Raw genomic sequence first — 12,590 nt, forward strand, 5'->3', positions numbered from 1 at the left:
CTTGGATGATCCACAGCCATTTAATTTCTACATTGAGTATACTAGAGACTACTCAGTTGAAGACTAGCTTTTCATTGAGTTTGCTTGTGCTGGGAAGGGGGTGCAGAAACTATCCAACCAGGTGGGTCATCCTGTGCATATCAAAAATATTAAGCCTGCTCAGGAAGGATCTCCCTACACAAAGGGTCTGCAGGGTAATTTTACTAGATCCGTTGCTGCCAAAATGACATTGGTGAGGGGTGTTCCAGTACTTAACCTCTGCCAGGCTGCTACATGGGCATCTGTGAGTTCAACAAGCACTACCGCCTCAACAATCAAAAGGTGAAGAATCAGAAAAAACAGTTACTTTCCTTTGGTAAAAATCTTTTTGGTTGATACTCTAACTTCAGATTCCTCACTGCTCTTCTTTCTCACAAGTACTGTGGCATAGTCTCCTGTGAAGAGTTAGATTCCCCAACTGTGTTGATCCATGTCTGAAGACGCAGAAGTCTTCAAAGTTTACAGACGTTTGCATGTGAGGTGTTGCCTTTATGCTTCCCCGTGCCTTTTGAAGGTAGTGGAAGGTCGTTGTGGAGCTGGATGGTGCCACGTACCAGTGTGTGTAAGCAAGTGCTTGAAGAGAAGTAGCCAGACCCAGGATGGTGGCAGGGGCTAGTCAAAAGGCAAAAAATCTGCGATTAGAGTATCCACCAGAAAGAGCATCACCGAAGAGAAGTAGCAAATTCATTAGACTTCAAAATATGTGAATTACAAATGGCTATAAATGGGAGAGAGACTGAGGGGTTGTGTTGCTTTATTACAAATTGCCCTTGCATTGACAAAACCCGTGAGCATGCATGTGCTTTGAGAGTCATATTACCATCCGCACACAAGGTGTATTTGTGAAATGTGATGCCCACCCTGGGACCACTTTGCTGTTGCATTCCTGTGGTTTGCATGCAACCTTACCTAGCATTATGTGGTTCAAACTAAATAGCCCATTGGTAAATTATATTTCTGCTTTCTCAAAAAGTCGACTAGAATGTCTTGGTGAGGATGAGAACAGGAACGATTTGATGGTTAAACATTATTCTTTCATCGAACAGACGATTATACCAGATTATGGAAGGCACTTTTTATTTTGAAAAATAGCAGTAGGTTCAGGTCGGTGGCAAAATGAAAATACCCTGTCTGACATGTACACGGATATTGTAATGGCTCAATCAATTGGTATAGTGCAAGACTTATGTTTTGGAAAATGTTTTTAGTGGGAGAGAAGGTTTTGAGTTAGATTGATGCTCTCTCTGGCTAAGTGGAACCTTCTCTGTGCAAAGGCTTTATATTTTTTTTAATATCTGCTCTTGGACCAAACAGTCATATTGTGACTTTACGTAATGCTTCGTACAACGATTAGGTATGAGTTGGGAAAGAAATGTATGATATTCTTGGCATCTTGAATAATGGGCATTGTGAGTATTCAGTTTATTGTGCGGAGCCCTGCTGTTTGTTTAGGTCCAAGGACATATGTTAGTAATACCCTGCACATGCCATCTCTTTTTGAAGGCCATAAATACTGATGTGTGGAATTAGTCTATACTTCTGTGTTGGCTCATTTAATTGGCAAAACCACAAGTCCCTTGCTTAAGGGCTCAATCTGAACTGTGGGTGAATTTATTGGACTATTGTTTTCGTTGTGTCCACAGAGCCACAGTGCACATTCAGGTGAATGATGTAAATGAGTATGCCCCTGTATTCAAGGAGAAGTCTTACAAGGCAACAGTTATTGAAGGCAAGAAGTACGACAGTATACTGCAGGTGGAGGCCTTGGATGCTGACTGCTCTCCCCAGTTCAGCCAGATCTGCAGCTACGAGATTGTGACTCCGGACGTACCCTTCACCATTGGCAAAGATGGTAAGACACCGAAGTGACATGATTACAGAAGTGTGTGACTGGCTTTGGGGGACGAGTTGAGGTGTGGGGGTTAGTGTTAACCTTTTGTACATGCATCGACAAGCAGCATCACCTATTTGTGCTTCTAATTTTTTGTCACTAATTAAAATGTTGTTTGTGCTTCTGCCTGAAACGTTGCATTGTAGCGACCTTTATTTTGATCAGTGAATCTTCAGTGTGTCTATCTAAGACTGCTTTTTGCACTCCCCATACCAGTCATAACTCGGGGTGGGAGGAGAGAACCTTACTATTGTGTGTTATCCTGCCAATTTTCTTTTTATTACTGTTGACGTATACAGCTAAGTTGCTAGAAAGGGTTGTGAGAATGCAGTTGCAAGACTTTGTCAGTTACCCATTCACTCATGTATTCTCTACATGCTAGTTTTAACCGCAGCTTGGGTACAGAGTGGGTTACCACCTACCCACTGGATGATGGATTTGGGCATTGTGATTTTGAGGAGACCGTGCCAAAGCCATGATGCTGTTAGGTTTATCAGCTACCTTTGACACAGGTTATCTGTCAACTGGCGTACCTTGTTTTGGAGTGGATTTGTCCTTCGTTAGGTTGGACAATATCCATATCTTCAGGTGGGAGCCAGGTGCAGACCTTGACACAGTGTCTTCCTAAGGCCCAGGACTTTGTGCGCTGGTGGATGAATGACAACCTTCTTAAAACTGCACTTCTCTAAGGTTATTTGCTTGCACACACGAAGCTTAAAAGCTAGAGGGAATTCCTGAGGCCTAACTCGATGGGTATGTATGCGCCTTCTTCCTTTGAGGTTGTGAGCAACCTGGGTGTCTTAGTGAACTCAAGGCTTTACCTAGTTAGTCAGCTTTCTGTAGTTCCTGAAGTTGCTATTTTTACCTAATTTTCTACGGGATCACATAATTGTGGTGCCGAAAAACGTTGCTCTATATAGATATGTGCAATTCTACGATCCCAGGATTGCCAACATCATCGTCTAAAAGACTTCAACATATAGAAATGCTGCTTGTTCATAGGAGCCTTGGCTTGGAGAATTTACTGTTTCTAATCACTTGCGACAGATTGATGACTTTGAGGGGTTTGTTTTCATTCTGCATTAGGCATCACGTATACATTCCACAAGGTAAAGTTTCCTTCGAAAACAAATGCATCTTGATTAGCCATTACGTAATTTATTTGGCTGGGAAGTATTGTCTCCTGTTGAGAAAGAAAACTGTTGATTATCTTTTTGATTACGTGAATTAATCACTAGGAGGTTTTTTTTCTTTTCAGGAAGCTTCTCTACAGTGCCAAAATGCTAGTTAATTTGTTGCCAGCCCTTTCACATGAGTAGATGGGATCGGTATTAGGTGCTGATCTAAGATCTCTGTACTGGAGTGGGTGTTGCCATTTCCAAGTATTGTGTCTTACACTGGAAGGATGTCTTATCTTGAGTAGCACCCCAGAGGAAGAAGTTCTTTCAGGTGTGATTGCAAAATTACCACATACCAGGTGATGCACAAATAGCTGAATGCAGCAGTACTGCGGGAACACCAGAAAGCTCTTTGGGAACCGATCAGAGTGAGAAAGGGCAACGGAGAAGCATATTGTGGGAGGTATCCCTCAGACTATGAAGTCAGTGCTTCACTGTAAGGACAATAATAGTTGGGCAAATAAGGTAAATGTGGGAAACGAAAAACCTGTCATGAGTGAGTTGAGAGGGTTTTGGTAGCGCATATGGGCAGGAAGAAGCAGAGCAGAGAACAGTCATTGGGGAGTGAGAATCTTAAGTGTGGATACTTGACACATAGTTACATTTAGTGATGTGATTACTCCTAATCTGTAGGCTCCTTCCAGTTATCAACACCCTTCTGCCAGACCCTAAGCCATAAAATGAAAACAAACCATAGATTGTGTATATTACTCTCTTATGCAGAGTACAGATATGCTCCTGCATATGATCTATACCCACATGATGCTGGGCACCCAAACGTCTACTAAGTAATGACAGTAGTTGTTGCTACTCCCCTTTAATGGGGGCAGAATAATCCATAGTAAATAAAGGGATAGAGCCACAAGGTTAGTAGTAACTAAGTCACCTTAAAGGTTACAGCACCCTTCCCTATCATGTCTTTGAATGAATAAACATTCTGTTTACCTACCAAATATCTGGCAATATCTCAACTAGTCACCTGGTGTAAAATCCTTTCACGGAGTGGGACATCAAAATATACTGCCTTCAACTGTGTCTGCCCTGCACTCTGCGCAACTGAAGCAGCCTTCTAGAACAGGGCCGTAGCCTTCTGATGAGGGTGCAGGCTAGTTGAGCCATTTTCTGAATTAAAAGGACTTTTAGCATGTTTGGTTATTGCATAGTTTTTACCTTATTATTTGGTTGATTTAAAATTAAAAATGTCACCCTTTGATTCTTCTGAAAGCTAGAACTTTCCAAGTTTCACATCTTTTCCCTTCTGGCTTACACAGGCTTCATTAAGAACACAGAGAAGCTGAACTATGGCAAAGAGCGACAGTATAAGCTCACGGTCACTGCATACGACTGTGGGAGCAAAAGGGCCACTGAAGATGTGCTGGTGAAAATCAGCATTAAACCTACATGCAAGCCCGGCTGGCAAGGTAAGCATAAATATACACCATGTTCTTTTCACCATCTCCATCTCCTTTCTTACTGCCACAGTATGACCCTCCCCCACCCCCCCCATTAAACAGAACCTGGATTCCTATTGATTCTTTGAGTCACCATTGTCCATCATTGTTGTGCAAACACCTCCATTTCAGATTATTTATTTTCTGTGGCCTTCTAAACTTTGTTTTCCCCTTTGCTCATTTCAGTTCTCTAAGCCTTAACTATATCATCCTCTCTTATGTTCATTAACTGTGCCCTCCCAATTACCCTTGGCTCATGAGCATCACCTTTCACGTGTTTTTATCTCTGTTGGGCAATTGCAGGTTGGAGCAAACGGATAGAGTATGAGCCAGGCACTGGTTCCTTGGCTTTATTTCCCAGCATGCATCTGGAAACATGTGATGAACCTATCACATCAATACAAGCAAATGTGGAGCTAGAAACCAACCACATTGGGAAAGGGTGTGACAGAGACACCTACTCTGAGAAGTCCCTTCACAGACTCTGTGGTGAGTAACCCAATTGTTTTTTACAATATATATGTTGTTTCACTTTGTGGTAAGGGGCCAGTGGGGTCAGTAAATCTATACTCAAACTAATTGGAACTGCTTTGTCAATGCTTGGCTCTGGATTTGGCATGCCTTCCATGTAGTATTAGAAGGTGATATCGCAAGTGAAATTTGACTAAGAATACATTTGTGACAATTTAATTTCTGAATGATTGCTGCATTCCAGTGATCAACATGTTTGGCACTTTATCAATTTTAAATGTTTAAAGTGCAGTCCTTTCACTTTAAGCTTAGATCATCTTTAACATATTCAGCAGTTTTCTAGTATTGAATCTTTCATATATTCACATGCTTGAATCTTCCCTGCCTTCGAGGTGGGAGTATCCTTGGTAATTAGAACTAGCAGTATGTCAACATCGCTAGACAGTTAAGTCCAACTTAATGAAATTTTATACCAATCCACATCATCTTAAGTAGAACCTAACTTCACCATATCAGAGCGAAACCCTTGCCTCATTTCTTCCCTCCCGGGCCACCACACCTCAGATATCTAGCCGCACTTCATGTGAAAGGGATTCTCTCTGAGCTCTGCTCAGTTTTTTGCAGAGAAACTGATAGTCACATCTGTGATGTTCAGTTGAAGTGTTCTTATTTGTAGTTAGGAATATTTATTATCCTGTCTATGCCTAATCCTGGCGGAATCTTTTCCCCCTCCGTTTATAATGCTCTAGGCACTCTATGTGCCAAGCAACGACAAGCTCCTTAAAAAATGTTTAGAGCTAAGAATGGAGTTTGTATTGTCCTTGCTACCACCTGCACATTAAACCAACCCTCAAAGGATGCATTTGTTACGTTGCTATGCAATACAACTTGAGCTAGCAATGCACCTAGGGTCCTAGTCTTTTACCCCAGTATCCATGTTGCTCTCCTTACACACAGAATGAACTGCCTAAATTTTGCACATTCAGTTAAATACATCTGAAAATGTATATATCTAGTTAGCGCACGATTAATATTTTATGTCCAATTTTAAGATTGAAGACTTTGCCTTTTTATTGTTCTGCCAACAACCAGTGTACATTGTTTTGAATTCCTTGACACAAGGAATTAATGTTTTTAACGATCTGGTCCCCAATCCTTTTAATTGTGAAATCTGCTGTATCATGCTTTTACATGAAAATTGTTAAGGTTATCAATTAAACAATAAACTTACTTATAATCCTGGCAGAATCTCACCATGTCATAGGGATCCAAACAGGGTTTGTTTAGACCTTGTAGGACCTGTGGTAAGATGCAACTATTTTCTAAGGACACCCACAGGATTTCCTGTATTGTTCGTACCCTGATCATACCCCTAAAGACTGCAAATACTGTAGAACGGTTTCTGCTAAGACATTGAAAGACAGAGAAGCAATGCTTCTATTATGGCTTCGAAAGAGGAAAGCGATAAACTCCAGTCTCCGGGGATGAAGGATCCATAACTCCTGGGAAAATGACCTAAAAAGAGTAAAACATGGTAAGGAGTTGAGTGGAGAACCACCTAAGAAATTATCTACTTTGACAGACAAAAAGAAGCCACATCAGGAGAAATTGAGTCATTCAGCAACTCAAGACTCCACTAAACAAAAGAAATCAAAGAACCTTTCACTACTTTTGAAAGGGCATTAGCCTCTGCTTATCTAAAGAAGCCTACTTCAAATCCTTCCCTCAAATATTGCAAGTCAGCAGCAAAATCGTTGACGGCTAAGAGGTTTAAGTTGACGATCTCTACTACCTTGGTGTTAATTGCGTCCTCAACATCCCAACTAATCTTGACAATGTCTTTGTCGTCGAGACTGCCCACGATGCGCCGTCATCGACACGGTGCCCTCGTGGATGGCGGAACCTACAACTGCACAGTTGATGGCTACACAGACGATGACCAAGGTTTTATCCTCAGACCGCTCCGTCGACCATCATTGCTGAACCATTATTAAGACAAAAATCTCACCAGTTTGCCTTTTAGAGGTAGGAGATTAAGGAGATGAGAACGATGACTGGACTTTTGGGACTGCAAGTAGCCCATCACAACTGCAGGTAAAATGCCAGGAAACGGACGAGGACTTTGACCAGGATGAGCCAGTTTACTTAAAAGGGAATTTCTCCTTTAGGGGAAGGCAACACAATAGAACAAAACCATATGAAGAGTTTCATGATACTTACCGTTAGGAGGAAACTTTTGAGCCTTCTCAGAGACCACTGATGCAGGTTCCTATAGCCCTAATTACAGACATCCGTATGATGCTTCAGGATTCTTGTAAGAGATTTCCTGAAAAGGAAACTGCACCACAAATACATTTACAAACTAGAATATCCGCAGCTGGCATTTCGTCAACGTTCTCCTGGGATAACGACACAACAAAGAAGCCCGGTTGCACAGTAGAAAGGCATTCCACAACCAAAACCGTTAGAATCAGTTACTATTCACAATGAATATGTGAATTAGGACAATGGTGATTTTGAAGAACCTGAAGGTGAAAGACCCCAGGGTCAAGCCACAAACACAGAAAGTGAATGGCATGATTATGTTGCACAAATATCCACCCCTCCATCTCCAGCGGCTAGCTTGCCACCGGGTTTTAGAAAGAGCTGCCAAAAGGTTTGATCTGCCAGTATCTGTTCAACAAACCAACTGTTTTCTGTATGACTTCTAAGAATCGTGGATATCCGTGAGATCTATATCTATTGTTGAATATATTTGGGCAGCGGGCCTTACAGTCAAGAAAAACTCTGCTACTGTGCAGCAGTAATATCCAGACGACTAGAAATACAAGGCCCCATTCAACTCCCCAGCTTGTCTGATAGGTCACCTAAAACCAGATTTGGTGGTTATACAGGCAGCACAACAACTGAAGCTAATACTCCATCAATAACCGGGATATCTCCAGCAATTCTCTGAGCAATACCCACCTCCACCAGCAACCGCATTCTCTAGGTAACCAAATTGGAGAAAATTGACTGGTACTGGGAGGCGACAGGATTCCTCCCTCTAGGAGGCTGTGACCGTCATGACACTAGTTGCATCTCTTTGGTTAGATCCCTAGAACGTTAGAGGCACTCTCAGCAACTTTAATGAAAATTAAAAGACCATCTCTTTGGACACTTGGGTGTTGGATATCATCCAGTATTAATACACCCTAGAATTTATTCAGATACGTCCTCACAATCCACATTGCAGGAGTTCACATCAGCATTTTGTCTTTTAAGCGAGGAAATAGTCGCATATGCTGAATGGAGCACTATAAAGAGGTCTCACAAGCCTGCTGAAGAAAGAAAATGGAAAATGGAGATAGGTGTTGGATCTGAGATAACTCAAGAAGTTCCTCAAAAAGCAATAACTCGGAATGCTGTTATGTAGATATAATTCAGCTGATAAACCCAGGGGATCATATGACATTGTTAGATCTACTGGATGCCTATTTCTATATTTCCATATTCCCATACATGTCAAACACAGGAGGTATCTCAGACTCTAGGTAGCCAGATGACACCAACAGTTCAAAGTCCTTACCTTTTGGATTAAAGTTTACCCCTAGAAACTTCACCAAGTGTATGGTACCTGTAGCAGCCTACCCAAGGAGAACTGATCATTAAGATATTTTAACAGCTGCTTTACAACTGAATGCTTGGTTCCATCATTCATCCACGAAAAGAGCGCTTCATAACCAATGCAGACATTACAGGTTAATTTTATAGCGTCTCGCCCACCTGTTGAGAGCTTGTTTAACCAGGCAGAGGGCTGATCCCCAAGAGTCTCGGAACCCTTAGTACTGGTTTGTTTATTGTGACACTGATGGTCAGGTCATGTGCCTTTATTAAAACAGCATACGGACAGCTTTGTCCAGGCACCACAAGAAGGAAATGCCCATGCAACAACGTGCTGTGCAGTCTAATTCCTGAAAGAGGGTCAGCACGTGATGAGTGCCAGGCCCTGGCAGAAATGAAGGTGTAACCATGACTACCACAGTCTCCTCTTCAATCCTTGGCCCAGTTCGCACTGTGGCTGAACACATCAGTGCTACTCAGTGTGGGGTGCTAAGGCTGCAGGGACACGAGCTGCAGAGCTGTGACCAGCTATGGGCATTAATGCGTGACATTTAATGGCAGTGCATGGATAGCCATTAAATTGCGTTAGCCTACCCTGCATTGCGTGGTACTAGGCAGGGCTGACCGAAAAAGCTTATTGAAACCAAGGGAAGTAAGCAGCAAGATAGTTGTCATATAAACCCTGTATGTGCAAATACAATAGGATTGTGAACACCAGGAATTCTGAACTTGTTTATTTGAAAATGCTTTCATACGGGATAATGAAGAAAAAGGAATTTTGCTGAAAGAAAATATTTTACTATGGTCACCCAATGTAAGCAGTGAATCCACGAATTAACTGGGTTTTCTGGTTTCACTTAGGACAAATGAGCCACTAAAAGTTTCAAAGATTAGTGCCAAACTGTCTGTCAGCTCACTTAGTCACTTGCTAATTTCCATATGCAACTCTATGGAGTCAGTTGTGTTATCCCACTCTGGTTCGCATTAGTGCGGTCTTTGTATTGTAAAAACACACATTCGCTACTGCTAAGCAAATGTTTCCAAGTCGGAAGCCTGATCACGTCATGCACCATGCTCTCCTTTGCATTAGTGAATGTTTTGTCCTCTACTGGGCTCTATTCTGATATTAGATCAAGACATATTTCTATTCTATATCAAATCTGACTTGAAGGCCTAATTGGCGTTTTGTGGAGAAAAAAGAGTGCATCTTTAATTTCTCTTGCTACTCGAAAGGCATCCCCCAGTTAATTATCATTTTTAGAGCCATCTGCATGTTTCTTTACAGGGCAGTCCATGCCTGCATGCGTGTCATAAATGTATTTTCTTTTTATTGATGCAATCACAGTTTTTATCTTGTTGTGTAGTTTTTAAATAGCAGAAACACCCGAAGGTATTGCAGTGGAGTACACACCACACTGTTTCTTTTCCTCTGCTAACCCTGGATGTAATAAGGAAAATTAGATGGGCGCCCATGAGGCTGTCCTCATCGCACCTACATGGGCAAACCAACTGTTAGACTTACTCGGTACTAACTGGTAGATAGGCATCAGGGTGAGCTGTGTTCCTCCTACCGTCATTGCACTGAATCTTGCAATGTGGCACTTGAAGTCTTAGAGTTTCAACTGCCAGAAGTGTGTGTGCGCTCGTTCTTAAGGGTGGTCATAAGCCTACTACAACAGCCTGCAATGCAGCAAAATGGAAAAGATTTGTCTACTACTGTATAGTCATTAATAAGCAGCCCTTACATGCTTCAGTACAAGAAATGTGTTACTTGTTGCACTTGCAAACGTCAAGTCGAGTGCTTTGAGTTCATTTAGTAGCTGTAGCAGCTTACAACAAAATAGTCAACACCAATAAATATTTAAAATGAATTGTGAAACTGTTCACGGAGGGCCTTAGGAGTCATACCTCCAAGAATGCCACCAGTTCCTTCACGGAACCTTAATGTTGTCCTCAATCAGCTTTTGGGGCTGCGTTTTGAGCCACTGCACTAATGTACTTTAAAATTTCTTTCATGGAATGTGGCATTTTTCGTTGCTGTCACTGAGTTAGTATGAACAAGCCCTAAGGGTAGAACAACCTTTTATTCAGGTGTACAGAGATCTGGGTTTATTCAGAACAAACCCTAATTTTCAGCCCAGCGTAGTCTTGTCATTCTTTGTTAACCAAACTGTTTAGGTACGTATTTTCTTTCCACATCCAGAGTTTGTTGCGAAAAGAGCAAGATGTCAGAAGAGAACTCGTGTGTTTGTAGTTTTTGCCAATCCCCATTTAGGATAAACTAACTCCCTAATGCCTTGCAAGGAGGGAAGGGGGTTGTAGGTAGCTGGCTCTCTATATAGTACACCAAAATGAGGTACTCTAGGCAGCGTCTCCAGGCACCTCTAATTGGTATACGGAGGCAAAAATGATGACACTAAATGCTCTCTTTTGTGGTAGAGTGGGTGCGCAGTTTAGGCTTATCAGAGGGCAGTGCTTAGCATGTTGTACTCACAGAGGCACTAAATGAGACACACACCCAAAAGAATAAATCCAAAACCAATTTAGAAAAATAACTCTTATTTTTAGATTCATTTTAATACCAAGATCTTCGTAAGCAGTTAAGTACTTTTTAAAATAATAATTTTCACAGTTGAGTAAAATGTTCACTTAAATGCATTTTTATGTGCAATGCTTTTCAATGGAAGAAAAAGGCATATAAGGTATACATGTACTTGCAGTAGGTTTCCAGGGGTCCCCTTCAGTACTTAAGGTGAGGAGGGGTTAAGGTCGAAAGTACTACCAACAGTTGAAGTTTACCTGCCCTGGTAGCCTTACTCGCTACACCAAAGTAGAGGGGGGCACCTAAAAACAGGCTGCAGAGCGGGACTTATGGACAAGTCCGGATGCTCCAATTGGAGAGCTCTGTTCACAAGGTTCCAGGAATCGAGGCAGCACAGTGGCAGCACAGTCTGGTCTTGGGAACCCTGGTCGGCGAGCTTGAGTTCAAAGAGGTTTGGTTAGCTGGGTGGATGCATTGTAGGTACTTGCGGTTGTTGGTCTCGCTGGTTGCAGGTGAAAGATTCAGGTCAACTGGCCACTCTGGAAGTGGGTCTGTGCAGTGCTGACGTCCCTCAATGCGGCTCGGTGTTGTTGAAGTCTGTATTGGACTCAAATAGGCTTTGGTTGCTGCAAGGAGTCTGGTACCTCTGGTATTGGTGCTGTGCGGCTCCGGTTGGTCCTGGCGTCTTCTCACTTGGTGGGGAGATAGATCTCACCTTCTGGAGCACGTTGACCTATACCTGGGCGGCTGCTGCGTCGGTACAAATGAGGAGTGGCAGCTCAGTAAACTGGTTTTGGGGCCTGCGGACTGCAGGGAAAAAGCTCTTCTACTCCAAAGAACATTGCTGGCAATTTGCAAAGGGCTGGCAGTCTACGGGGGTTCTCGGTAGAGGCTCAGCTACAGGACCAGTACGTTTCTTCACAATTGTCAAGCCTAGTGTACGCAGGCAGGGTTTGGTGACAAAATATCCACAGCAAATCTTCAGTTATCGTTTTTGCAGCTTTTTTTTGCCCTCTTCCTAATTTAGGGGCATTAACGAGAGACAGGTATTAGCAAATGGGCTACTTACCTTTAGGGGGACTACACCTTCTATGTGGCCACTTCCTGTGGGCATGTCTCTGACCCAATGAACCTAATTCCACAAAAAACCAAGATAGTGGAATTCTAGTTTATGTTCACATCAGGTAGCCCACCTTATGGGTGGAACTGGCCTGCTAGTCAACACGCCTCATGACAAGCTAATGTTTCCCCTCTGTCCTGGTGCCAGGTGGGCCCGGGGCAGGGGGTTGCATTTCTCCTGTCTTATGGAAGCCTGGGTTGCATATTTATTTATTTATTTATTTATGTATTTATAAAATTTTATATAGCGCGGACATGACCCACGGGGGTATCAGAGCGCTTTACAGTACCTGATT

The 12,590-nt window shown here is 42.5% G+C and overlaps 1 protein-coding gene across 4 annotated transcripts in view; it reads left to right on the plus strand.

Moving 5' to 3' along the window:
* Positions 1 to 12,590, plus strand: part of CLSTN1 (calsyntenin 1) — a 329,531-nt gene that overhangs the window by 178,496 nt on the left and 138,445 nt on the right. For all 4 annotated transcript variants that reach the window (XM_078642290.1, XM_078642287.1, XM_078642289.1 and 1 more), the window contains 3 exons: positions 1,683 to 1,891; positions 4,380 to 4,529; positions 4,863 to 5,048. In XM_078642290.1, the coding sequence (XP_078498416.1) occupies positions 1,683 to 1,891; positions 4,380 to 4,529; positions 4,863 to 5,048 (545 nt within the window). The remainder of the gene's footprint in view (positions 1 to 1,682; positions 1,892 to 4,379; positions 4,530 to 4,862; positions 5,049 to 12,590) is intronic.

Source organism: Lissotriton helveticus, chromosome 5_1 (genome assembly GCF_964261635.1).
Source record: "Lissotriton helveticus chromosome 5_1, aLisHel1.1, whole genome shotgun sequence".
NCBI lineage: Eukaryota > Metazoa > Chordata > Amphibia > Caudata > Salamandridae > Lissotriton > Lissotriton helveticus.